This window comes from Amblyomma maculatum, chromosome 10, assembly GCF_055883805.1.
Source record: "Amblyomma maculatum isolate TAMU_Amacu chromosome 10, ASM5588380v1, whole genome shotgun sequence".
Taxonomy (NCBI): domain Eukaryota; kingdom Metazoa; phylum Arthropoda; class Arachnida; order Ixodida; family Ixodidae; genus Amblyomma; species Amblyomma maculatum.
The window spans coordinates 97,369,499-97,397,272 of NC_139353.1; the positions used below are offsets into that span (position 1 = coordinate 97,369,499).

At 47.0% G+C, this 27,774-nt stretch overlaps 1 protein-coding gene across 4 annotated transcripts in view; it reads left to right on the forward strand.

Annotated features, from left to right (window-relative positions):
• LOC146177074 (uncharacterized) overlaps positions 1-27,774 on the forward strand; it is a 65,063-nt gene that overhangs the window by 16,212 nt on the left and 21,077 nt on the right. For all 4 annotated transcript variants that reach the window (XM_084583090.1, XM_084583089.1, XM_084583087.1 and 1 more), the window contains 4 exons: positions 485-582; positions 1,372-1,512; positions 10,089-10,148; positions 26,670-26,804. In XM_084583090.1, coding sequence (XP_084439216.1) covers positions 485-582; positions 1,372-1,512; positions 10,089-10,148; positions 26,670-26,804 — 434 coding nt within the window. The remainder of the gene's footprint in view (positions 1-484; positions 583-1,371; positions 1,513-10,088; positions 10,149-26,669; positions 26,805-27,774) is intronic.

Sequence of the window (27,774 nt, forward strand, 5' to 3'; positions counted from 1 at the left end):
TGTAGCATTTCATAGTGCGACTGTCAGAACCGGATATCTGATATCTAAATGTATTTGGACAGTACCAGGAAGCGCGCACCGGTGATCGCAAATTGCTACACAGGATGCATAGTCACCACTATAAGTTGAATATTTTATTCTAAGCACCACTCAAAGCGCTTACTGCTAATGTAGCGCCATGTGCTTTCATCGCTTTTTGAAAAATAGCACTCTGCATATACACACTGATGTTAGATTAATTACTCTTCAGTACTCGCTATTCACCTAACGTGCAGCTCTTGATAGAAGGTATCAATTTGTCGCCTCACCAGGGACAAAAATAATCAATTTCAGTGAACTAAGAAAATTGATTACCTTCTTTAAGCGAGTATGTTGCCAATTATGTTTTACGTCAATGGTTTCTCAGGCTCCAGCACAAATCTACATTTGTTCTTTTATTTCTTATGAAGCTCCTTAAAGAGGTCCTTTGATTTCTAACGTTCAGGTCATCGAACCTGCCAAGGATTTTGGTCGCGTTGTTTGCTGCCCTGCTCTTCTTCGCATTTCTGGCTGTGCTCGCTATTCTACTGATTGGATCGAAGGGTGAGTAATTAGCATGCCGACCGCAAAACCTAAATTCAGAATTTACCAGTAGTCCAATGTCGATCACTGCCGTTCATATGCATCGGATCATAGAATCTTGTGATTCGAAGTTTTTTGTCGAGGAAAGATAAATTAGCTGAGCTGCGAGGCTCATTCCCTGTTACAGAAAAAGGTGAGTTCAAACTAGGGTCAGTTGGTACAATGTGTTTAAGAATAATAAACCAGCCAATGGACGAAGACGAAGAAACACGAGGCACACACAGCAGCTGGACTAACAAATGTGCTTTATTGGAAAGAGCCCATTTCAAAAGAAAACTAGCAAGGCATGCGCAGCTCGACGACCAACACATAGGTCAGAAGCACACAGGCACCAACGCTTCTGAGATAGCCAAGCCACTAGAGCCGGTGAGATACGAAACATTTCTTTCCGCATCCACAAGATAGATGTGTTGCTAATATAATTATCACCTTGCATATTGATATGATAAGCTGCAAGAACTTCGCGCTCTACCTTATCCTTACTCTTACTAAAAAAAGTGGCATTACACAACAGGGGATAGAAACCACATTCCCAACAATGGCGAGACAATTTTGCTGCGTTAGTTGGCGACAGAGTTATAATGCTCTCGTAGCCGTTCATTGATACACATTAAGTGTTGACCCAGGTGCCATTTCCACTTAGCTATTTTAACCTTTCACTAATTTTCGCTATTTCATTTCATGCACCAGATTGCTGGTGGCGTCATAAACTGTTTAAAACTCCGGCGTATTTTTTTTCTGCATCCCCAGATACCACCGACAAAGAGAAAGCCGAAGATCATTTTGATATGAGCGAATTTGGAACCAAGAAAAGCAGCGAGGAGCACTCATTCAACATGGAAATCCCGGTGGAACGTCCTAAACAGCCTTCGGTAGAGACAGTTACATCAGGTCAGTGTTATTGTTTTGTGGCCAAAGGATTTACAAAAGTCCAAACAAATTAAACTTTATTAACGTGGCTTAAGTTTACTGTTGTTTTCGTAAAAGAAATTTATTCGTGCTCTATACCTTACAGCAAATAATAACCAAATATTGAGCTGAATGAATTGTCTAATTTCCTTTTGGCAAATTAACTGAGACAATAATATAGTCGTAATAATATTTGTATGCAAGAAATAAATCGACACATTCTGTGAAAGTTAGGGACAAAATAAAAATTTTGTAAGAGTCAATGGTGTACAGACGAACCAATGGTTTACACACGAACCGCCAAGGGCGAAACAAAAATCCTTTCGGGTCAGAAGATGTGGGAGTGCGCTAGAAAAAAAAACAATATCGTATCCCGTAATTTGAAACCAAAAAATGGCTCCTTGCCACAATGCTAGTAATTTCTTGGGCAGCTTAAAAATGTATAGTGTTCTGTGTTCTTGGATAGGTCACCAGTTGTTTAAGGCAGCCCTTTTAGCCAATGAAAGATAAGAGTCAAGTTCCAATACTTACCTTTTGCTCAAGGCTTCGGTTTCTTCAAAACAGGTAATATTTTACAATGCAATAAGGATAACATTAATACATTGATACAGCTCTCAACCTATTTTAAAATACTAAAAAGTCACATAACTATGCTCACACACCAGTCTTTTGTATTTTTCTTGGCATACCAACTGCTTATTCTAAGCTTAATCTAGAAACGTTGTATTGCATGCCGATGCACTCGCTCGCTAGCAGTCTATATATATATATATATATATATATATATATATAGAGAGAGAGAGAGAGAGAGATGATCACACTGCGCGGACACAAACGATGATGAGGCCTTCTGACATCTTCGCCGATCAACTGTCGCGCGCACTTGAAGCTCGAGCTGCCTTGTTTGAACCCGATACTGTGCTGCGCACCACGCTCACCTTGCACCACCGGTCGCCGTTTGCATGCCTCTGGACAACCCAGTAAACCACTCTTGATTTGGTGAAGGTGCTGGGTTAGGCTGCACAGCCGTGCCACAAGCATGGCGGCAAACAAGGTATTCCATCGGCAGCCCCGTCGCTGTCCATCTCATGCTCCGCTTCCTTTCGGCATCGAGACTAAGCCGTCTTCAGCGGGCAGAGCGACCAGGGCGTTGGAGATTTTTCTGGCCTCGTACGAGCCGGTAAATTATCATAACAACTGGGATGGCCGCTTCAGAATGAAAAGCGTTATCTTCTAACCGAGCGACGTCGCTAACATGTGGTATCGGAATCATGAAGCCGACCTACAAACTTGAGCCACGTTCACGACAATGTTTGCGGACGTTTTGGTTGCCCCAAAGTGCGAAAACTACGCTCTGAACAACTCTTGCATGAGGGTGCAACCTTCGCTTGATGCATTGAAGACGACTTCAATTTGCCAAGCCTTAATGAGGCTGAAAAGATAAAGGACATCATGAACGGCATTGACGATGATGCATCCCACACGCCGTTCGAGAGGAGCCTAGCACAGTGGCCTCAGCCTACAACTGTCCTAATTTCGGCGAGTTGCGCAAGCAATGTCTCTCCATTCGCCGTCCTCCTGCACCTGCTGCAACCATCTCTGACTTGGCTCTGAACATTCACCTTTGGGCTCACGTCGAAGACTTTTTCAGGGACGTGGTCACCCAGCAACTTCGGCTCTTGTCTGGCGCACGACCGCCGCCTACAGGCCATTTGCTTGCCCCTACGATCCGACATACCATCACGCAGGAGGTTGCGATACACTACTTAGTTTTGGGCAGCCGGTGCCTGTGGCACTTCATGTCGACCTAGTTTCAATACAGCCCAAATATGTTGCTGCCTCTTCAGGCTGCGGACCCCCTGTTGTCGTTCCTCGCCTTCCTGTGCCGGTGCTGATGCCTCTCACGTATGCCAAAGTTATTACCTCCCGAACATCGCTGCATCAGCTATTTGCATACATGCTGACTACGGTGCCATCGTTTGTCGCTCCACAACTCCGGTATGCGACCGCTTCCTAGAATCTTTGGTAAACAAATGACAACCGGCCTATCTCCTATACATGATGCATTCCTGGTTACGTCACCACATCACCCACCTGTGTCGCCGTGCTCTGCGCCCTGCCCTACACGCACTATGCCTGAGTACTGTTAGCCTTACGACACTTTGCGCCCAGCCTCGGTAACATCTCCAAGCCTGCCTACAACTCGCCAGGTCACTAGCGCATTCGGTTGCAGCGCTCACCATCTCCTCGCAGACCTTCCTTGTCAGAAATGCAGGTGGCTGCTTCAACCGAGACTCCGAAAACTAACAGCGGATGTTCCCGCGGCACTAACTGCGCACATTCCATGTTCAACAAATCCTCGTATCTTTCCGTTAAACGCTGTCGAAGTTTTTGTGGGCGGTGTTCATGCATTTGCGCCAGCGGATACCGGTGCTACTATTTCCATAATTAGCGACGTTTTCTGCCGCTTGCTCCATAAAGTCACTACCTCGCCTTTTGAAACCTCTTCGCGACGTAAGCGCCGATGCCATTCGTCCGTCAGCTTGCAAGGGTAGAAGAACAGGCTACTGAGGGTACATCTTGGCAAAAGAACAGCGCTGAGTTGCCATTTCTTTGACCATGTCTCAAGAGTGCGCTGTTTTTTTTTCCTAGATGAACTGTCGACTAGTCCGTTCTTCCACATTTGCATGTCTTATACATTGTCGAGCTGTTAGAGTTTGGTTCATGCTCACATTACCACATTCTTAACTGAGATTTTCTTTCCCGATTCCATGCTGTTAGTCACCGCGCCTGTGCCCACGTCACCTTCTCTTCGCTATGTGATGTGGTTCTAACGACGCGCCGTCTTTCTCTGGCGCCACACGTGTCGCCGCCGACAGTGACACTCCCCACAACTGGGCTGTGATTGTTGCCTATGTGCGACCTCTTTGTTCGATGCGACTGTTCTCTTTGAGCCTTAACTCGTGTTCACTCTTCGCCACCACCTTTGTTTTCACTTTTCAGTCATTGAGGTTAACCGCAGCGCTGCCGAGACCGCCGTTTCGAATGCCCCATCCGCTGAGGTCCCATTACTTAGTGGAGAATGCCTTCGCCATGTTGAATTTCTTGGCCGTATCTCGCCATTTGATGATACGTATTCCCCAAAAAGTTCCCACGTAGCACCCCGCATGCCTTTTACCGCTGCTTCTGATCTACCCTTTTTCGACCATTTTTAATATTCCGTAGACAGTGACATCAACCCGACTCACCCCGGCCAGCAATTTCTCGCACTCCTCAACAATTTCCGTGGTTCGTTTGACCTTCACGTGACTTCTTTCTGCCGTGCGATTGCTGTATCTAGTTCACCACATCGACACCGGTAACCGCGCGAATCGGCGCCGGAGCCCTTACCGCGTGCCGCCTTCAAAGCGCTGTAATTACCGAACAAGTCGACGACATGCTGCAACGCGGTGTAATTGAGGTTTTTACTATGTGGGCGTCTCCAGTGGTGCTTGCGAATAAGAACAATGGCTCCATAAGATTTTGCTTTGACTGCCGCTGTCTTAGCACAATACCTGTAAGGACATATACCCACTACCCCGCATTGGCCTAGCAATTAATTATTTGCACGAAGCCGAGTTTTCTTCATTCCCAGAACTGTATTTCGACTATTCACACGTCCCCATGGCTATTGGCAAGTCCTCGACCCAAGATAGCATTACTCGCCCTTGATGGATCGTATGACCTCACTGTGATGCCGCTCGGTATTTATAATGCTCATTGTACATTTGAGCGAAATATGGAAAACATCCTACGCGGTCTCAAGTAGAATATTTACCTGTGTTATTGGGATGATGTCTTCGCTTTCTCACGCATTCCCTAGCAACCAGTTTCGCCGCTGTTGCAGAGGAACAAGGACAAGAAGAAGAAGAAGACGACAAAGAAACCACTGGTGGTAACAACTCCGTACTTGTCATCCTGGTAGAGAAGAACGACAACAGCGAGTACCAAGGACAGAGGGCTCATTCGAACGTTGTGGTGACGGTGTGCCCAGAGTTTGACGTAGACACTGGAAGACTCCAACAGTCGATTGAGAATCGTCAACGAGTGGCAAGGGGTGCCTATACGGGAAGGGCTTCACCGTAAGGCGGACTGCGAAGCGAGGCTGAAGGTTATGTACCAGTGTGTTAAACAGCACTAGAACATGGACAGATAGACAGACAAACCACGTTGCGCTGAACTGACAAATCAAGTTTTATTTATGAAGCATATCAATTTATACACAGAGGCTGATAAAAAGACGACAACCAGTTACGTCGCATGCCCTATTAGTCACCCTCTCCCTTCAAAAAAAACTTTTCCTTCGCATGAAGTATTAGGGAAGTGCTGTTTACGCTAATTTCTTTACCATCTGCTATGCTTACTGCCTAAATAATTTATCTTGCTATTTGGTCTCGATTTCAGCCAATTCCGTCCTTTGGAAGCAAGGTTCACACCTAGAGTCCTGACAATGTTTATTAAGATTCTCATCCCTTTTCCACTCTAAATTGTTCTTCTGTTGACGGATCCTATCAACTAAACAGCGTCCCGCTTGACCAACATGTCTTTCCGCCGGTCAGCGGATATACATTGGTCAAACGGGACGTTTGCGCTGCCCTCTCCTGCACACTCGCAGCCGATATCCGAATCCCCAGTTACAGCCCTTAGCTCCCAGGACATGTCTTTGAGCAATGCCTGGATTCTTTGATATCTTCGCTCCTCGACGTCATCACCGTCTCCTCTGCGTCACCATTCGCACTTGACCTTCGTCACCAAGCTCTCTATTTTACAATCCGAGACGGTATTCTGTATCTCGGAAGCTATCGCCCGAATGGCCGCAAATGTCTCTTGGTCACTCCTCACCATCTTCGCTTAAATATTCGTGCCCATCACCATGCCCACCAGCGGCTTTGACCAATGGGGTCTCGGACTAGGATCTTGTATCTGAGTCCCCCTAGAGGGTCCACACCTTAACTTCAAATAAGTTTTTACCACCCCCAACATGCCGAACAGCAAAACGCGCATGTTGGCTTGCTACATACATACGAGCGTCTCCGCCAGCTGTAATACTGGTGGGGAATGTAGACTTTTGTACCCGGCTATATTCGCTCCTGCACTGCTTGTCAGCAGCGCAAGTCATCTCCGCGCTCCTCCCTCCGGGAAGTTACAGCCATTGCCTTGTTCAGCTAGACCACTCAATGTTGTCGGCATCGACTTGTATGGGATCCTTCCATCATATCTAAGTCAAGTAACCACTGGATAATCGTTACCGCACGCCACAAAACTTGTAAAGCTGAGACGTCAGCTAATACTACGGCTAGTGCTCACTATGTCGCCTCCTTCAGCCAACAACTCACTCAGCATCTCTGGCGACATCTTATTACCACAAGTGGTTAGTCCTGGAGCCCCTTGCGACTGCTGCCCACCCAGTTTGTTTTCTTTTAGTCCTACCCGACCTGTGAGAACCAGACCTTTGCAGGTCATTAGTTGTTCGAAACTTTAAGCCCTCTAAGGAGCACAGCAGGGTTAGCAGAGCCTCTTCCAAACGCACACCCCTGAGAGAGCCGGGCGCCGGGCCGGGGGACGCTTGTACCCATTTTACCGGTGGGTGTCCGGCGGTGGGTTTCGAACTGGCCACCTCCCGCAGTCGAGACGGGCGCCCAAACCACTCGGCCATACAATACATCGAACTATCACTGCTTACACCCTCATATCAGAGGCCGCGAAGAAAGATTTCCAGGCTCCTGGCAGCTTTCTTGCGAAGTACGTTCTTCTGTTGCCTCTAATGGGGATTAGGGGCTTCTGTACGCCATTTCTGCACAAACAACTGTCTCGGGTAACAACCGGATTTCAACAATTCTCTGTTAGACGTTCACAAACTACACCCCATACTTCCGTACCATGCAAACAAGTTACGCACCTTGAGGAGTAAGGAAAACAAGTACGAAATTTAACCTCAGCCATTAAGATTGTGCCAACTTTGATGGCTCCCCTTTACCGGCTCCTATTCCGTATTATATTCTTCAAGGATGCCGCCAGCCGCTAGAAGAATCAAAATTTGCAGGGGTTCAATCTTGCTGCAAGAAATGTGCGGCAATACCTTTGGCTGCGTGCGACCGGGCGTTCCACCGAAAACAACCAGCGTTTCGTTGAGAGTATCAGTGTTCACTGGCGCTCTAGGCAGAACCCGCTTTTATGCCATGAGCAAGCGATTCCGGCAGACACTTTCATTCTCCACTCGGTCAGCCCTCCGCGGGGAAGAAAAATCAGGTAGCCCGCTGACTGTTCCTGCAGTGACGGGATTTATTCACTGTGGCAGATCACGTCTCAAAAGCCGCCTGCACACGTTGTGCTGGACCACAGCGCGTCACAACTTACACCGCGCGTGTGCGGGACTCAGCCTTTTGTTGCTCCACATGCCGTCGAGCCGGACAGATTTCGAATCATCCGGACGGCCACGGAACACGCTCAGTTTTACAGAAAAAAGTAGTCCGTGTTCGAGCCCGAACTAATTATGGAAGTACACTATAATCACAAACTGCAGTGAAAATGTGCGCCACCTGCTTCTACCATATATTTGCGTGGTAATAGAATTCCAGAGGCTTTCGTCAATGGCAGCTCTGCTGTTATTGCCCTCCAAGAAACAAACTACACGCCAACACTTAGAGGATACTCCAAATTCACCTAACAAGCATTGGATCCCTACTAAACACCACGCGTAGCAACTTTGGTTACCAAAGCTATGACCGCGATGTGTTGTTCAATGACACAACACTCACAATATTCACACATTTCGCTCGAGCTCCTGCCTCGGGAAAGAGGCCATGGAATGTATTTGGATTGAATGTTTACAGTCCTCCTAAGAAGGGTAAGATGCACGTATTTGAAGAGCTCTTCCACGACGGCCTCAGCTTGCTAAGCTACGTCAGAACTTATTACTAATTATGGGAGACTTCAACGCGTCCCGTCCTTCGTAGACTACATAACCGAAATTCCGAAGGGCCGTAAGTTGGCCCTGGCTATTGACCGCACCTAACTGACTCTTTTGACTTAAACCGACCATACCACTCGTATGTCAGTTCCTTTTTCGCCAAAGACGCGCCGAGATGTGCCCTAACGACTCCGGCCACACGCTTGTTTCTTCATTGTGCGCTAGTCACTTCGGCTTTATGGAGATGTTTCTGCGTCGCCTTTAAATTGAGCGTTGACGCATGCGAGGGGGTTCGTAATTAGACAACCAGCGAGCACGTTTGCTGCTATCGACCCTGCCGAGTTCAGTTATTTTGAGATCGCAAGTCAGCCCATTAAAGAGTTATTTCAGTGCTTCTATATGTAATTGGTTAACAGGAAGGGAAAGGCGCAGTATCTGTCACACATGCTCTGCGGACACCTGAACCGCGCCAAAAGGGAAGGGATGAAGATGGGAGTGAAAGTGGAAAGAGAGAAAGGGCAGCCGTAGTGGAGGGCTACGGAGTAATTTCGACCACCTGGGGATCTTTAACGTGCGCTGACATCGCACAGCACACGGACGCCACTTCGTTTCGCCTCCATCGATACGCAGCCGCCGTGGTCGGGTTCGAACCCGGGAACTCCGGACAGTAGTCGGGCGTCTTACCACTGTACCACCCCGGTGGTGCAGTGCTTCTACGCCTGTGTGACGCCTGTGTGTTTTTTTGTGACCACGGCATTGTCACAGCCACGAGACAACCTATTGCCGGGAACCATTCAAATCTTTGTTCTTAGACGACAGCAGCGGGCATGCAGCCTTATTACTGCAAATATAGCGCACGGATCGATTCTGTATTCTTTGTTTATTCATGCTTGGGTGTGTCGAGTTATTTGTCGCCCAAGGTGCGTCGAGATGTATCCTGAAGATTCCAGCCACTCTCATGTGTTTCCTCAATGTCCAAGATTATGCTGGTCATCGTTTGCTTCTTTATCTAGATATTTCTTAGCCGCATTTAGATCTAGCGTTTACATGCTCAACAAAGATTTGTAGACCTATGACCGCCGAGGAGGATTGTTGGTGTAGCCGCCGACAATCAATTTGTTCCCGTGCGGGCACAAATGAGCACAGTAAAAAGTTTATTCCAATGAAGTTCAGGCATCCTCATTTGTTGCTCACAGCTTTGTCCTCATTACGTGATATATTGTAGTGCTCGCAGGTGTTTTCTTATCTCAGTCATTGTCACCGCTATGCACAATAGAAGCTTCTCTGACTAGTACCCAAAACTTTTTCAGTTGCGGCAATCAAGAGCAACCGTAAAGGGTATAGTAGCTGTCGCTGCTCTACTTCAGCTATACTTCGACTAACCATTGTGCTTTGCAACTTTAGTGTTGGCGTCCTTAAACGAGGAAGTAAACCTTTGGCGCCTGAGGTGCCAGGAGTGCAAAGATTGACTTCCTTAACCAAACACTTTCGCTGTATTTCCAATAAACTGAAATACTGAATTGTACTAAGCCCTCACCTTGTTTGATTTTTTTTAATCTTTGTTTATACTAATGCTGTGCTCATAATTTTAATGCGCCTCTTCTCACAGAACCCAGACAGCCACAGCGGCGAACTCTCTCTCCGACGCACCCTCCTGGAACACAAAGCTGTAAGTTTGCACTATTACATTCACCTTCAAAACTGCGTGGATCATGCGCCTTCTTTCTGCGGGCTAAGTTTTCATCGTAGTGCGCACGAGGAATACCATTACTAGATTGTAGGCCTTTGAGTTTCCATTCTACATGTCAGATTGTTTGTATATTTGTACCTCATTCGCGCATATTTATTTTCGCCTCCTAGCGCCTATTATAATATTTCGCCTACAATATATTACGTGATATCTATTAGGGATAAAAGGAATCAATGTGGCCGCGCTATGTAATTCCAGGAAATTGCAAATCAAGACAACAGTCACAAGAGACTTCATGCATGCAAACGTACAATTTATGCTTAACTACTTACCCGAATATTCTCCTGAATGATTTTACTATTTTGAATACATATTTCATCACATTTACGCCGCTTTCTATGGAACAGCGTTAAAGGACCCGTTCTCCAGAAACTATAATAAGGGAGTAATTACTCATTGACATCCATCCGAGCACAGTCATGCAGCTACAAAGGAAAGCTGTACACCTTTTTCAGAAACTTTGCAGATAAAGAAAAATTCGTCCTAGTCCGGGGATCGAACCCGGGACCACCGCCTTTCCGAGGTAGTCGCTCCACCAACTGAGATAACCAGGACGGTAGGCAGAACAGATGGTAGGGCGTGAGCGAAAGGGTCAATAACTGGAAGTGGAAATGTTGTTGGTCAAATATTTAGGGTAATCCACTTAGCCTTTCTTCTTTAAGCTGGCGCAGATGTTTAATAAGGGAGTAATTACTTATTGGCATCCGCCCAAGCGCAGCCATACGCTACAACGGCGTTCGGATGTATGTCAGTGAGTGATTACGTCCTTATTGCAAAGCTTCTCCACCATGCGGATTCCCCTACATACTTAACATTCTCCAGAAACTCCAGCGTGCGCGTAGTCGGGGTTCACGCCGCTACGAATGCAAAATTAAGGACATGGATCCGATGAGCGATACCTGCTTACATGACCATGCATTGATTAGTCGCCGGGTTGTGTGATGTTACGTGGCCTTAAAGCATGGCCATGTCAGCGGTCGCTGCCAACTCGGGTTTCGCCTTTGAGAAAGTAGGGCGGGATTAGAAATTTGGCATACTCGGCCCTTAGATGCCGAGTTAGACTAGTGGTTCTCGTTCCGGGCCCACGCAGGCACGTACGGGATCGGCAACTCTGAGGAGTCGGAGGCTTTGAAGCCTCGTAGCCTCTAACACGCCGAAATGTTGAAAGAAAAAAGTAGCGCACGTACAGACGGACCTAGGAGAGGTTCTCTACGTCGGCCATCACTGTCCTTCGCGTTCACTAGTGTAGCACACACTAATACATCGAAGAGAGCGTTCCCGTGCTCACACGTGCAACCTGAGTTGACGGATCTGTACCTACGGCATCACTAGAGAAGGAAGTTCATTTCTGGGTCCGGTGCTTCTTAATGACTGCATGAAAGTACGACTGCATGCTCGTAGGTGTGTGAGGGATAATGGTGGCACAAACTAAAAAAGTGAGTTGCAAATCGCACGTATGTAGAGGAGGATCTGCAAATGAAAGCCACAAACGGGAGCAATAAACCCTATATTTCCGCTCCTTTGAAGTCGAAGCTTAAGTGTCCGCATACTGTTTTTTTTCGTAACGCTTGCTGCGCTTGACACGAAAACGGTTTTTTTGATAGACTTGCCTTTAGTACCGTCCCTACTCGATGTTACCCGCTCTCATGGGGTAATGAACATAGATTAGTTAATTTTACTGCCGTGCGTGTGAATATTAAGGCGAATAAATTTAATGGCTCATGGCTCGCCAGTGGTTGGTTGTACAACTTTTAATTCCATCGGAAACGGGGAGTCGTGCGCCCGCGGATTAGAGGCTGGCAGGTAGCCCTTGGCTTCTTGCGGCCTCTTCCGCCAGATGGACGGTGCGGTGCTGGATCGCAGGGTCCGCGCTTCGCAGCAGGGTATCCCAGGCTTCTCTACTTGTAATATTTTGCCCTATCCCTGGAGATTGTGGGCACTCCCAAATTATGTGGTCGAGGGTCCCTCTCGCCCCACAGTGTTTGCAGAGATCATTGTCCCTAAAGTCTGGTAGCGCGTGAAACGCCCAGACCGGGTGCATGAACGTATTAGTTTGTAGCCGCCTCCACGCGACAGCTTCTCTATTATTAAGTCTAACATCTGGCGGGGGTACCAGTCTACGTCCCAGTTTAAAATGGTCGATGATTTCCCCGTAATTTTGCAGACGCTCGTCGTATGCCCAGTGTTCGGGGGGCTCGACGGCTACCCGGAAGTAGAGAGCTCGGGCTAGCTCGTGAGCCGCCTCGTTACCAGGGACGGCAGCGTGAGCGGGTGTCCAAATCAACTGCATTTTCCTATTTATTGTTCTTTGGGTGAGGATTTTGGCCGCCTCCGGCGATATCCTCCTCTTCCCAAAATTTTGAATGGCAGTTTTGCTGTCGCTAATTATGAACTTGGCTTCTGTTCCTACGCAAGCTAGCGCTATCTCAACTTCCTCCGCAGTCTCTATGTTGCGGCCTCTGATGGCTGCCGCGGATACCGGTGCCCCTCGGCCATCGACTACCGAAGCTACCGCCGCACCTGTTCTGCCACTTGCCGCATCAACATAGACTACTTCCTTTGCTCCCATGTTCTTGAACCGTCGCTCTAGGGCTTCAGCTCGTTTGGCCCTTCTTTCGACATTAAATTCTGGATGCATATTCCTAGGGAAGGGGGGGACTACCAAGGCATTCCTGATTTCACTATTAATTGTGACTTTTTTTTGAACTCCCCTGTCTGGGTTGAGGCCTACTTTTGCAAGAATTACCCTGCCCGTCTCGGTCGTGCTTAGTCTCTCTAATTGGGAGACTCGCACTGCCTCCGCCAATTCTGCCCACGTGTTATGCACCCCGAGTTCGAGCAGTCGTTCGCTCGAGGTACCCATGGGCAGTCCTAGCGCCTTCTTAACGCATCTTCGAATCAGGCAGTCTAACTTCTCTTTTTCGCCGGCCTTGATGTCCAGGTAGGGCGTGGCGTAACTGATTCTGCTTATTACGTATGCCTGGATTAGTTTTAGTAAATTTCTCTCCTTGAGGCCTCTTCCTTTAGTGGCGACCCTCCTCAAGAGCCCGAGGGTTTGCATCGCGTAACTTTCTAATTTTTTCAGGACCTCTCCGTTGTGACCGTGGGATTGAATGACCATCCCCAAAATCCTGATCTGATCTACTTTTGGCACCGGTTTGCCCTCCACCTGAATATGAAACTCCCCGCTATTCTTGCAGCGGAGGTACTTCGGGTTATAAACGAACAACTCAGATTTATGCGGGGAGCACGAAAGTCCCCTTTTAGCCGCGTAATCGACAATGATGTCGGTCGCTGCTTGCAGGCGTTCCTCCGTACTCGCATCGCTCCCATGGTGTATCCAGAGGTTAATATCGTCCGCATACATGCTAAAATTTAGCCCCTTGATTTGGTTAAGTTTACCCGGGAGGCCTCTCATTGCCACGTTGAATAGAAAAGGCGATAGCACTGAGCCCTGCGGTGTGCCTTTGCTTCCTAACTCTATCGTAGGAGATTCTAAATTTTGAAATATCATGCAGGCTTTTCTGCCCGATAAGAAGTCTTTTATGTAGTTGTACGTTCTCTCCCCTACTCCGAGCACTTCGAGCCCTTCGAGAATAGCCTCGTGCCTGACATTGTCGAAGGCCTTGGTGAGGTCTAGGCCCAGGATCACTTTGGCGTCTCTCGATCGCGAGTCTATGATATCATGCTTTAGTCGGAGCATTACGTCCTGCGTGCACAAGTGTGGTCGGAAACCGACCATTTCGTGCTGCCACAGGTTGTTTTGCTCCATAAAGCACGTTAATCTTGTCTGTATTACGTGCTCCAGCAACTTCCCTACGCATGAGGTTAGGGAAATCGGTCTCAAATTTTCCAATTGCGGGGGTTTTCCCGGTTTGGGTATTAGTATTATGTTTGCCGTTTTCCACTGATCTGGCAACTGGCTCGTTTTCCAAACTTTTCCAATGAATTCCGTTAGTAGACTAATAGAGTCATCGTCTAGATTCCTTAGCATTTTATTGGTGATCCCATCGGGGCCCGGGGCTGATTTAGTTTTTAGTCTTATAATTTCCGCCCTTACCTCTGCCTCCGTGATGGGGGCGTCAAGCGCCTCATTGGGTGTGCCACCGTAGCTCGGGAGTGGGGAACGCTGGTTGTTTGCAACATAGGTTTTTACTAACTTATTCATAAACGCCGCATCTCCAGCTTCAAAGGTGTGCCTGACTTTTGCCAATCTTATTCCCGATTGAGTTTTTGAATTTGTTGAGTCCAGCAGATGCCGGAGCATGCCCCACGCTTTGGAGAGATTCATGCCTCCCTCCATTTCGTCGCATCTGCTGAGCCAGTTTTGTTCGCACAATTTGATCGCGTAGCTTTCAATTTCCTTGTTATGCCTCGCGATTCGTCTTCTAAAATTCTTGTTCCACTTTTGTTTCTTCAGCCTGCGTTCCATGCTTTGTTTAGCGTCCCACATGGGGAGCAGTCGGCTATCTGCTATACCAGGAGCGTCGTCTCCTACCAGCGTCTTTGTCGCCTCACCAAAGTGGCGTGTCCATGCATACGTCTGCGAGAAGTGCCCCACTTCTTTGCGATATTCCGCAGGATACCGCGAGAAGGTGATGTCACCAGTTTGCGACGTCATGACAAGATGTGGCGTCATGATGACGTCATTTCTGGGTATTATACGTAACCGAATGAAACATCATGATGGCGTTTCATCCGGTAACGTATAATACCCAGAACTGACATCATCATGACGCCACATTCGGTCATAGCACCGCACCTCGTCATGAACGGTGTGCTGCGCCTTTCGTTTGGCGCTTCCTCGAACTCTGCACCATATAGCATACACAGGCGGATCCGGTACAGCAGGCATCAGCGGCGTTTCAAATTGGTTTACGGGATAGAAAAGGCGCTGTATTTGTCACAGTTCGCCGCGGACATCTGAACCGAGCCGTAAGGAAAATATTTGCCGATGATTACGTTACTACCTAAGGCGAAATTCGAGTGCAACTCAGCTGTTTCACCTTTTCGACAGATTTAGGAAAAAATTTTGAGCAAGAAATGTATGTAGACTTAGAGACAACTCATTTTTAAATTTTATACACGTATTCCTTCAAGAGCAACTCCTCGAGTAGTTCTTGACTGTCTTGAGGGAAGCTTTGTGGTCCTCCGAAGCTTTCCAGTATGGCACCTCTTTCTCTTTTTTTCACTGCCACATTTCTCCTTTTCTTTACAGCTCGGTTAAGTTGTCCGCGCAGAATTGTGACTCATACTGCGCCTTTTCTTTGCTGTCAACCAATTTTAAACAACGACCCTGACGCATCCTCCACCCCCGGACTGGACAGAATCACGAACAGGGCACTACGAAATCTGTACTCACCCTCCATTTAAGCTCTAGCAGCCTATTTTAATGACTGCTGGAAAAATGACTTTCTACCTCCTCAGCAGAAAACAGCGAAAGTTATTTTCATTCCAAAGTCAGAAAAGCCGCTCCACGAGACAAATTTCCGACCCATCTCATTCTCTTAATGCGTAGCCAAACTCTTCGAGCATGTTGTTCAGATACGACTGAGCAACTACTTGGATGATAATGAGCTCCTGCCTACCAGTGTGTTCGGTTTCAGACCATGTTTGGCTGCACATGACATCTTCCTCCAATTACAACATCATATACTAGAATCCAAAACGAAGGAGACCAAAGCAATATTGGCTGCAGACATCAATAAGGCCTTTGATCAAGTTACCCATGCAGCTATCTCAACGAACCTTCAATCCCTTGGTGTTGAAAAACGTATGTACTTCACTCTTGATTTCTTCAGTACCCATACCGCTTATCTTTCATTCGGCCCGTACTCCCTCAGTGACATTTCTCTCGGTGCACGAGGAGGGAGCGGTACCACAGGGAGCGGTCCTCTCTCCGACCCTCTTTAATATACCATTTCGGGATTACCCAAATTACTTGATTCAGTACCGAACCTGCGTGACAGCTTTTATGCCGATGGCATTACGATCTGGACATGGCGAGGTAGTGACACGGAGATAGAGCACCGTTTACAAGCAGCGCTAAATATCTTTTCCACCTATGTAAATGAGAGAGAGCTGTCATGCTCCGCCAGGAAATCGGCACTTTTCATATACAAACCTCACCGAACGTCTGGCGCAGCACCTAATATTCGGCGCAATTTGAGCTCAGGATCAATTACCACAGTCCCAAACATTCGTATACTACGCATTTTCACACGACCCACCGATTTCACACTGATACAAGTCAATCAGTTTAAAAGCACCCCAAACACACAATCAGGCTGATCAAACATGTGGTACCATTTCCAGAAGAATTACATCATCATCATCATCAGCTTGACTATACCCACTGCAGGCCGAAGGCCTCTCCCATATTTCTCCACTTAACCCAGTTCTGTACTAGCTGCATCCAATTGACCCCTGCGAACTTCTTAACCTCATCCGCCCACCTAACTTTCTGCCGCCCATTACTACGCTTTCCTTCCCTTGGAATCCAGTTTGTTACCCTAAGCGACCATCGGTTATCCTCTCTTCGCACTATATGTCTTGCCCATGCCCATTTCTTCTTCTTACTTTCCACTAGAATGTCGGTAACCTGAGTTATTTCTCTGAACCACTCTGCACGCTTCCTATCTCTTAATGTTACCCCTGCATTTTTTGTTCCATAGCCCTCTGGGTTGTCCTCAACTTAAGTAGAACTCTCTTGGTTAGCCTCCAAGTTTCAGCCCCATAGGTGAGTACAGGTAAGATGCAACTGTTATATACTTTCCTTTTTAGCAATACCGGTAAGCTACTAGTCATAATCTCTGAGTGCTTGCCAAATGCGCTCCATCCCAATCTTATTCTTATTTCCTTTTCATGGTCCGGATCTGCGGTTACTACGTGTCCTAAGTAGACATATTCGCCTACTACTTCCAGTACTTCGCTACCTAATGTAAACTGTTGTTCCTTTCCGAGGCTGTTGAACATTACCTTAGTCTTCTGCATACTGATTTTCAAGCCTACCTTTCTACTTTTCCTGTCTAGGTCACCAATCATTATTTGCAGTTCATCCCCCGAGTTGCTTAGCAAGGCAATGTCATCAGCAAATAGCACATTACTGAGGTATTCTCCATCTATCCTTATCCCTAACTGCTCCCATTCCAAGTCTCCGAATACTTCTTCTAAGCAAGCTGTAAATAGTACTGGGGAGATTGTGTCTCCTTGCCTAACACCTTTCTTTATGAGAATTTTGTTACTTTCTTTATGCAGAACTATGGTTGCTGTGCAGCCACTGTATATATCTTCCAGCAATTTCACGTACGGCTCGTCTACCCCTTGATTTCGCAATGCCTGCATCACCGCAGAGGTTTCAACTGAGTCAAATGCTTTTTCGTAATCAATGAATGCTATGTAAATTGGGCTGGTTATATTCCGAGCATTTTTCTATCACCTGATTGATGGTATGGATATGATCGATAGTAGAGTACCGTTTCCGAAAACCTGCTTGATCCTTCGCTTGATTGCTGTCTAAGGTTGTCCTGATTCTATGAGCGATTACCTTAGTAAATACCTTATACGTAACAGACAGTAAGCTGATTGGTCTGTAATTTTTAAGGTCCTTAGAGCCACCTTTCTTATGAATGAGGATAATGTTTGCATTCTTCCATGGTTCCAGTACCGTCGATGACATCAGGCACTGCGTATACAGGGTGGCCAGCTTCATATGCACTACCATACCTCCCGCTCCTAACGAAAGATAGGGAATGCTTAGATGGCCTGATTAGGGGCAGCACGCGTACCGCTTTACGTCTTCCCTCGAGTGCTTTCACAGAGCGCCTCCTACGACTAGGAATGCACAAGACTTTCGAGGAACTCTGTGAAGCAATAAAAACGGCACAACTAGCCAGACACACGCGAACCCCTGCGGGACGAGCTCTTTTGCAGTCCCTTCATCTATCGCTCGTTGGTGGAATATCCGGCACTGACCCAATTCTCCGCTCCCACACGAGCTGCACTATAGATACCCTCTTCCAAAACACATGTACCCAGAACGCGATGAAAAACGCAGGAAGGTCCGAGCGGCACTTCACAGACTGTATGGAGAGGATCTCAATGTTTTATACGCTGATGCCTCGCTATATGCATCAGGCGCACAGGCAGCTATAGTGGCTGTTCACTGCGACGGCTGCCAATCTATAACCACGGCTGAAGATATCGCTGTAGCCATCTCTTCTTCGGGCGACACCAAAATTATATCTGACTTTCAAACAGCCATCCTAAATATTATCTCTGGACGCAACTCTCGGCAGGGCAGCGCCATACGCAGGCGCTGGACCCGCCAGCCAATGCGGGACTACCCGAAAACGAAGAGGCACAAGCCCTCGCCGACATCTTACCTTCCGGACGGGTGAGCACCCAGTCGCCTCCGTCGATGCGGAGGGTCTGCTAAACTTCACAGACATTCTTGAATACTATCGCTTCAATCTACAGATATACGCATCTCCTCATCCATCACTATCCAACATGCAATCAACTTTGTGGCGGCGGCTACAAACTCGTACACTCCCATACACCGACGTTTCCTCGACCTTTTCTCCGCCTCCTGCCGACCATGCGGCAGGCCAACTAATTTCTTTTATGTACTACTCACCTGTTCCACATACACACATCCTCCCTCCCCACAGGTGGCACTCGCTACTGGAAACAACTGATGTCGAGTTCATCGCTACAAGTTCAGCGACTCACAATCCCCAGTGCACCTAACTAAAAGGCTGACCCTCCAGGGGCTGGCACATCATTTGTAAGGGAGAACCCGTTGCGCGGGCCCCTCCCATAGGCCATAAAGCTGCATTTTTATGACCAATAAAGTTTACACCACCACCGCCCTGCTGTACCATTGTTGTTGTTGTTGTGGCCTTAGGAAGAAGGAAAAGAAAATGCACGGGCCTGGTATTAGCTCTGTAGCTGAGCCACCTCCGCTGCCTCGTGTGGACAAGAAATAATCGAGAAGAAAGAAAACGAAGACTGAGAGAAATACTCGCGCCACAACAACAATAGCCGTCACCCACCGCCGAAGCGGTGGCGGGTGCAATGACGGCTTACAGCTGCACTGCGTCTATTTCTATATGCTCTGTGGTGCGGCGTTCGAGGAAGCTGCAAATGAAAGGTGCCGCACGGACACCTGGATCGAACGCCCGACTTGGCAAGCTTCATAGGTGCGTGAATCTCCTCGGGACGTCATCACTAGTCATGACGAGATGTGGCGTCATTATCAATTCCGGTTATTAGACATGGCCGAATGTGGCATCATGATGACATCACATTCGATAATGACGTCATGATCGATGACGTATCTGGTTACGAGGGCGACGGCAAAGCCAATGGTGACGACTTGAAACGCAGGAGCGGGCACCAAAGAGCGGCGCTCTAAAAAAGGAAGGTGGGCGTGAAAGAAGCAAGATAGAGAAGAGGGCCGTAGGGTAGACCTACTGCTCGCCGCCCTATAAAGGCTTTCGCCTCATTGAATTTTAGGGGTCTAAAACGGCACCTAGAATATTCTCTCTTAAACCTAGCATAGCGTTTTCAAGCCCGCCATTATGAGCGCGACAAACGAACATAAGAACTTCAACATTAATGTTCATACTGGAGTGGAAGCGTCAGTTTAAGACAGAGCGCTAAGCTCCCCAATCTCCAATCTTGAAATGCAGCGTGCAGGTTGTGGCCAAAAAATCACGAGCATACCTCGGCTTGAAGGCAGGTCGAGAGAGAGAGAGAGAGAGAAACAACTTCATTTTCCCCAGATGGGGGCAACATCCTGGGCCCACGAAATAAGTGCAAGTTGTGTGTGTGTGTTCTTGACTGACTTGGTGAGGTGTTGGTGCCAGCTTTCCGCGAGGAACCTGGCAAGAGGACCCTTGGGGGCGGGTTATTTTCGCATCCCCAGAGGATGTGCGCCTGAGTGGCGGGTTCTCCCTTTTTTGTAATTTAGACATGCGGGGTTGTATTCCCCGTTAGTTATTAGTGATAGCCTTGAGCGACTAAGAATTGAGTGTGTATATAACCTGCGGAGCAGGGTGGCTTGTTATCGGTCTAGGTCGAGGTGGAGAGGCGAGAAAAGGCTGGAAGCGCAGGACTTGGCAGGAGGTGGTAATTGAACCAGCTACCTTTGAGTCCCGACTCAGAAGCCCTATACCTCTAAGCCCCGCAGGCGAAATCCCACGACTGGGTGAAAACGAGGATATCTGTTTCAGGTTGCCTTTCACATAATGTTGGAGCTTTCAGTTGAAAGAGAGAGAGTATGTGTGTTTCAATGAGAAAAAAAGGAGTGAGGTCAGCCGGCGGTAAAGAGAGCCTGGCCTGCTACTACGCACTGGGGAAGGGAGGAGATGGAAGGGAAAGCGATGCAGGGTGTGAATGAAGGGTGATGATGTCATAGTACAGTGAGGTTTCACTTGTGAAATTAGTTGAGACCATGCACACACATAACGACACTCGTAAAACGCAACATGCAGCACATGTCTGAGGCACACACCACTTGTCACTGAACAAACCCCGCTACAATTAGAAAGAACTCTACACTATCACATGCCAGCACAAACGCAGAAACACGCACACGTTACACGTCTCCAGAAAATATCAAAGTATCACATGCACGCGTGGTACTCGTGCACTTGAGGAGGCCATGCACACGCGTAGAACGCAACTTGTCGCATATGTCTTGGAGATGCACCACTTGTCACTCTACACACATGCCGTCACAAACGCAGAGGCACGCACACGAGGCACTTCAGCAGAAAACGCTCAAAATGCACTGACACATGTTTCAGAACAAGCACGTATGGACGTGTGATACTCGCGCACTTCACAGCACACCACGCGAAGGTTACAGGCGGGAATCTCGGCCCGTTTCACTTATAAAATCTAAGACGATCTTCATCGTGGAGCAGTTATCTGTTTGGTTCGCCCTGGCACCTAGAGTTATTTTTTTTTTTTACAAAGAGAAGGCGGCTGTCAAACTGATTGAGAGCATTTTCCAAGGCCCTCCTGGCTTTACTATAGGTAGGGCACTGACAATTAATATGAAAAATTGACTCGAATGTTGCAGTCACGCAATTCAGGCTTGCTTCAGCTCCGAGCTTGTGGAGGTAGGCTTTGGTGCACGCGACTCTAAGCCGTAACCGATGGAACAGAGTTTCTTGATGCCGCATATCTTTAGATGGTACGTGAAGTCGCCAGCCTGCATATGGCCGAGAGATGCAGTTCTGATGATGGTTTGTAATTTGCTAGTGTAGATGCAGCAGAATTCATTGAATGGGCCAGTAAGACCACGGCATCATTTCTTGAGAAAAAGAGGTGTATGGAAGACTGGTCTTCATGAGCCAGCTTGGCTTCTACATCAGCACTTTCATTACCTGCGATACTGCAATAGCTGGGGATCCAATGAAACTTGACGACGTGGACACGCTGGAAGGCCTCAGCAAGCAGAACAACAATTTGCCCGACTAGGTGCTCATGGTACTAGATTTCACGCAAATTTGTATAGTCTGTAGTGCAGGTTGTATTTACCTTCTGCGGATCATTGTAGCGGATGGCCTCTCCTATATCTTCCAGTTCAATCGCCGTGGATGATGTTTTATGCACACGTTTAAACAGTTGGTTATACGCGCTTCCAGGCACCATATTAACACCGTTAGTGAAGAGGTGGTCGTCACTGAGCAGTCGACAAAAACATGCATTGAGTCACTATGCATATATGAGATACATGACATTGCCAACTGTCATGTATCTCATATATGAATAGTGATCTCAATGCATGTTTGAGTGCAACTGTTGCGACGTGCGACGTTTTTGGTATTTAGGAATATATTCACGGACGTTAGGTTTTTGAATTTTCCATAATGACACTGCCGAAATTTAGTGGGGCATGTAGTTTGTAGGTATTCCAATCCATTGCATCCTGAGATCTTTCGAATAAGATACATCTAGACGCACGCTACAAATTTTGGCAAAAGAATGGTGATTATACCGAGTTATGAGTCGCAGATGCACCCGTAGTGGCTCCTAATGGACATAGAAGCGGGCGGAACAGGCGCGGGCTTCTTAGATTGGGACTAACGCCGAAGTCGTGCAGAGTACATCCAAGCACACTCCTAATGGACGCTCCTGAACGCTTTTCAGTGTCGCAGTGCATTCAGTCATATCTCCGAAAGAAGCGGTGCATAATATATTAAATATGCAACCACAAGTGCCTGGTACAGGCGAAGTAAAGATCGCTCAGACAGACCCTAGAATTTGCCAGCTATAAAGCTTACAGCGAGTGTAAAACTGTCCAGGTTTCTGTGGAGCAAAGAGATGTGCTTTGATCATGACAGGTCGTGGTCTATAGCGATACCCAGGAATTTATGATATGTCACGTAAGAGTGGCTTGGTCATCAATTTTCACGGGGTGCCACATCATTAACTTGCGTGTAAAATCCAAATTGGCGCTTTTTTTTGGCGATAGATCAAGTCCCTGACTACGCAGGCACGCAGACACAATTTGCACTCAACACTGCAATTTTGCTTGTACTTGCGGACGCGTGACACTTGATGCTTATATGCAGATGTCGTCGCCATAGGCAAATACGGAAACTGTGCAGGGTAGTTCATGAAATACGCCAAAGAGCACGAGATTAAATAATATAGGACTTAGCACTCCTCCCTGAGGGACACCCCGAGTAACATGATGATCTGCCGTGTCACCTTCATCAGTCGTCATGTAAACTGTCTGGTTCTTCAAGTAGCTTGCTATCCACTGAAGAGACGTCCGCTAATCCCACATTTCTCAAGAACGTGTAATATTGCATCATGGTAGACATAGTCGAACACTGGCAGTGAACCAAGCATGGTTAAACCAGGTTAAGAGCTTTTCTTCTGCTTTCAGCCACATGTGAAGAAGCGCACTGCAGGTAATTCCATCCGGCTCTGTGGAAGAATGCTTGCAGAAGAGAGCGCAGCTTTGAGTTCATGCAGCGTGAGTTTAACGTCTAGGCAATCATCAAAAGTGGGAGGGGCACACCAATGCTTCGGTACTACAGATGTGCTTCCAGCAATGTGCGAGGAGAAATCCTCGGCAACTTCAAGACCTTTAGGCGTTGGGAAAGTGCCAACGCGCGGAAAGGATGCTGCTGCTTGGGAAAAGACGGCAGTGCGCGGGTAATATTCCAGATTCTTGAAAACGGTTTTCGGGGATTGAGCCTGTGTGGAAGTATGGAGCTAACATGCGGCAATTTAAACGCTTTTTTATGCGCTGCCGATAGATTTCATGCAAGAATGACGGTTCGGAAAAGCAGAAACAGACTGAACCATCACGCTTCCGCGTCATTCTTTTGATCGAGGAAAATAGTTAAATATGTTTCAGAAAAGAAACACAGGCCGGTAAGCCGAAAGGCCGAAAGACCAATATCTGGCCTTTTAGTCTGTACTGGGAAAAATAAAGATTACAAGGAAGTGAACGCGATGAGTGACAGTGTGGTGAGAAGAGGTGTGAAAGAAATGCATAGAAACACTGACATGTCTCCCAAGACAAGCGCAATTCCTGAAAAAAAAAAATCCGAATTGCATGTAAATCGTTGCATTTGTTCTGCCCCGCGCTTACCTTTATTTCTTCAACCCGTGGTGAGGCGTCCAAACACTTCATTACTCTTTCTGCGCACAAACTGAGTACACCCCTAAAACATATTGTACAGCATTCATAACGCCATACGTGAAACAATATGGGCTGTCCAACAAATTATTTAATGGAAAATATTTGCGGGTGAAAGCCAAGTTCCAACGTTGTTTATGGAGCAAGTATTAATGATTGCACGCAATTCTAGGTAGAACTGAAAAAAAATGATGGTGTCCGATCTAGTTCTTAAAAACGCATGCTTTGGGCATCTAGCTGTCCCACTAAGGCGCTGTCGCATTTCCAATACAGTTCGAAGGAAGACGCAGGGTATCCGCTCTTAAAAAAACCACATCTGTTTTAAAGCACTGCTTTGGTAACCTTTAAATCAGCAGCTTCCTGAGAGTAGCCGGAGTGACCCCCAAATTTAGGCCATGTAATTTATGTGATCTCAAATTAAGCATAAGGGTAAAAAAAAAACTACCGATAGCGCAGCAGAATATGCATCGCAGTAAAGCGAAAGCCTGGGTGTTGCTGCGGCACACGGTCGATCGCAAGGCGCCTTGTATAGATCCTGCTGGCAATGCCAGAGTCGGTGCCGGACAGTGGAAATTTCCTTTCATTGGCATGCGTTCGTTGCAACGCTCTTTCAAGTGTAGGATTGGACGGTACATCATCGCTCCGGGTACGTGGCGTTCCTAGGCACGCGTTCGTTGCAGTTTTTCTCTTTCCTGCTAGTGTGGAGTTGATGCTACGATGCCGCGCATAGTTCGCGCCCCCCACGTTGCCATGAAGGTGACAGGAATGCTAGACAAGAACAGATCTCACAAACAGTTATCGCGCACACGAGAGTTTTATCATGAGCCAAGAAAGGTTGTCGCCTTAATGTTGCCGAGATACTTCAGCTCTCAACAGGGGGAAGTTTTGGGCCAGTTGTTTCGACGTAGTTCTGGAAAAAAGGAACCGCGATAAAAGAGGACGAACACGAAAAGTGGACAGGACGAGCGGTAACTAAAAAATTGATGTTTATTGAAAAACACCCGTAGCAGCAAAGGGGAGGTCTGCGTGTCATGGACAAAAAAAAAAGCAAAAGGAAAAAGCGAAGATGATCTGTAGTCGAAGGTATGCGAGATAACCACATGCACACAGCCGAAAAGCGCAAAAATGCAGTCGTACCCGGTTTATCAAAGACCGTGTCTCTATCTAAAAGAGCCACGGATGGACCACTTACACACGTGTCGAACCCAAGTCTGCGCATAGGCGCCATTTCCAAAATCTCCCTTTCCTGTCTCGTTTTACCTCTCCCGATAATGGCTTTGTTCAGTAAGAGATAGCAACCATGGCACTCTCGGCAGTGTTTTGGAAGATGGGCCCCATTGTCGGGTTTCAGAGACCTTCGACGACAGATCATCTTTCCTTGCTACATTTTTCATTTCGGTTATTTCATCCGTGTCACGCACAGACCCCCGTTTTGCTGCTACGGGTGTTTTCCAATAAACATTAGTTGTTAGTTACCGCTCGTCCTGTTAACTTCTCGTCTTCGTCCTGCTTGTGTCGCGGTTCCTTTTCTGCCACAACTTCAGCTCTTCTTCGTCTGTTGTGGCTCCAGTCGGCGCTTTTTCGAGGTTTCTTATTTCCGTTACCGTTCTTCACTACAAACCTAAACAGTAAACTATAATTTGCGCCTCTTGTGTCTCGAAGATTCCCATTGACCTGCAGTCGTAAACTGCTATTATAACGTCAAGCCATCTGGCATAAATTTAGATTGGCTTTGGGAAATATGTACGGGCGAGTGTGGCTGAGTAGACAGGAGACAGCGCACCACACTCGTGTTTTGTGCTGCCTGTAGGTTCGACTGTCATTTCTACCCCCCCCCCCCTTCCTCTCACAGGAGAACCCCTAGTCTGCAGGTCATGCCACTTAATTGGTCCTGTGACATCGCACCACGCGCCGACCAAACAAATCTCGGCCAACTGCCACCAGCCACAGTCGTGCCCGAAATGCTTGCCTCGCAAAGACGACAGCACAGAGCGACTCTTGAATCTATAGCGTTGAAAGCAGACCACAATCAAACGTATTACCTTACCTCTAAAGGAAGGATGCGAGAATATTGCTGTATACAAATAAAAACAGGAGGTTCAAAAAGGTATTGGGCCAGAATATGGAGATAATGATAACCAATAGTTATTACAAAAAGAAGCAAGTAAGTATCGGCTTCATTTTCAGTTCGCTTAGCATCTAAGACATGCGTGGCAGCTGTAGTGATTTTTTCGTTCGAAAACCACTGCCCTTTCATATAGTACAACACGGAATAATTTTACTAATTCCTGGACTTGGATTCGTTCTGCGGTATTTCAAAATTTAGGGTGCCTTGATTTGGATCGTAAAATTTGCTCATGATTAAATTGCACTATACCACATGTCTCAATTTACCTGCTACACATAATGAAGAGCGGTAGTATGCAGCTGACCTGCTTGATGTAACTGCATACCAACCTGCGGCATTAACAGATGTGTATTTTGTAGTCACATTTCGGAGATAGCTTCGTGTGGCTAATGAAGATTCATGTACTTGAACAAAGCAACTGTGGCTTGAAATTGACGCTACAGAATCGGGATTAGCACACGTGACACTCAGGCATTTCGCCTGAAACTCCGCGACCACAATCCGCACGTCGAGCTGCTCAGGTGGATAAATATCCAGTTGCATCATCTACTAGGCATATGCCGAAAGAAAGCTCCGGGTGAATGTCGTGCTGCTGTGTGCTAAGACAGCCTTGACTCTGTATACGCGTTTGCTATTGCAGGCCCCCCTGGCGGATACCACGGCAAATGGATTGGGAGGATTTACGGTTACAGCCATGACCTGAGTGGGTTCATTTACGCCGCCAGCGACAGCATAATTACCATCGCTGAACTCCACTACGATGGAAGGGACTCTGGTGCGAAACATTCTCCCCTTTCGAGAAGCTTGAGCGGTTCCTTTGGTGGAAGAGACATTACTGTAATCCAGAAATAAGGAAAATGATGTCGACAAAATCCACACATGAATTTGTACTAAAATTGTAACGTAACCGTTATTTATGCATTGTTCAGGATGGTCTGCTGCCCTTTAGCGTCCCATTTAGCATCAGAATGCTGGTAACGTTGGAAGCTACTTTGAGACAGTTATTTAAGCTTCGATGTATACCACGGCTATTGACTGAAAAATATTGGAGGCTTCGTTAAATAAAAGCACTGAAAAAAACAAGACGTTGTGAGAAAAGTAATAAAGAATCTCAAAACTTTGGTTCCAACTACGAATAGCCAACACAAACCTGCAAATTGCAAACGAAACAGGAATACTGAACACGTTCAAACGAATATACTGTCGTGTGGATATGAAATCCCGAAAAAGACCAGTAGGGAATATAAAAAGACCCGCAAGTAGATGCAGCGAAGTTCACAAAAGCGAAAGATTGAAAATACTCAAAGGATTGACAAACAAAATAACAAAGGGGGCGAAGGGAACGTAAACGTTTTTTGTTAATACGAAACATGGAGGCAGCAAAGGGAAAACGTAATAACACGAGCGAACGACATTCATTACTCTTGCGCGTTTGAATACTACAACGTCACACTGGACATAGACAATATGGAGAAGCTGCATAATGAGCAATAAATCTGAGCATAATTAAAAAGTGAGGAAAGTCGTAAGTAAATTTTTCAAGTTACATCAATTCAGCATGAGGGCAAATCTGGCATAAGCATATAAGCCTCTGGAAATTTGTAATTGAGGACTAACAGGACATCTTTAAATTAGGATTCTTTTTGCTTGCACCCTCATTACACTGCCATGATAATTACCAACTCGTTCGGACTCATTCTCGGTGCTATGTCGCCTCAAATCTCCTGAAATAAAAGCTTCTCAGC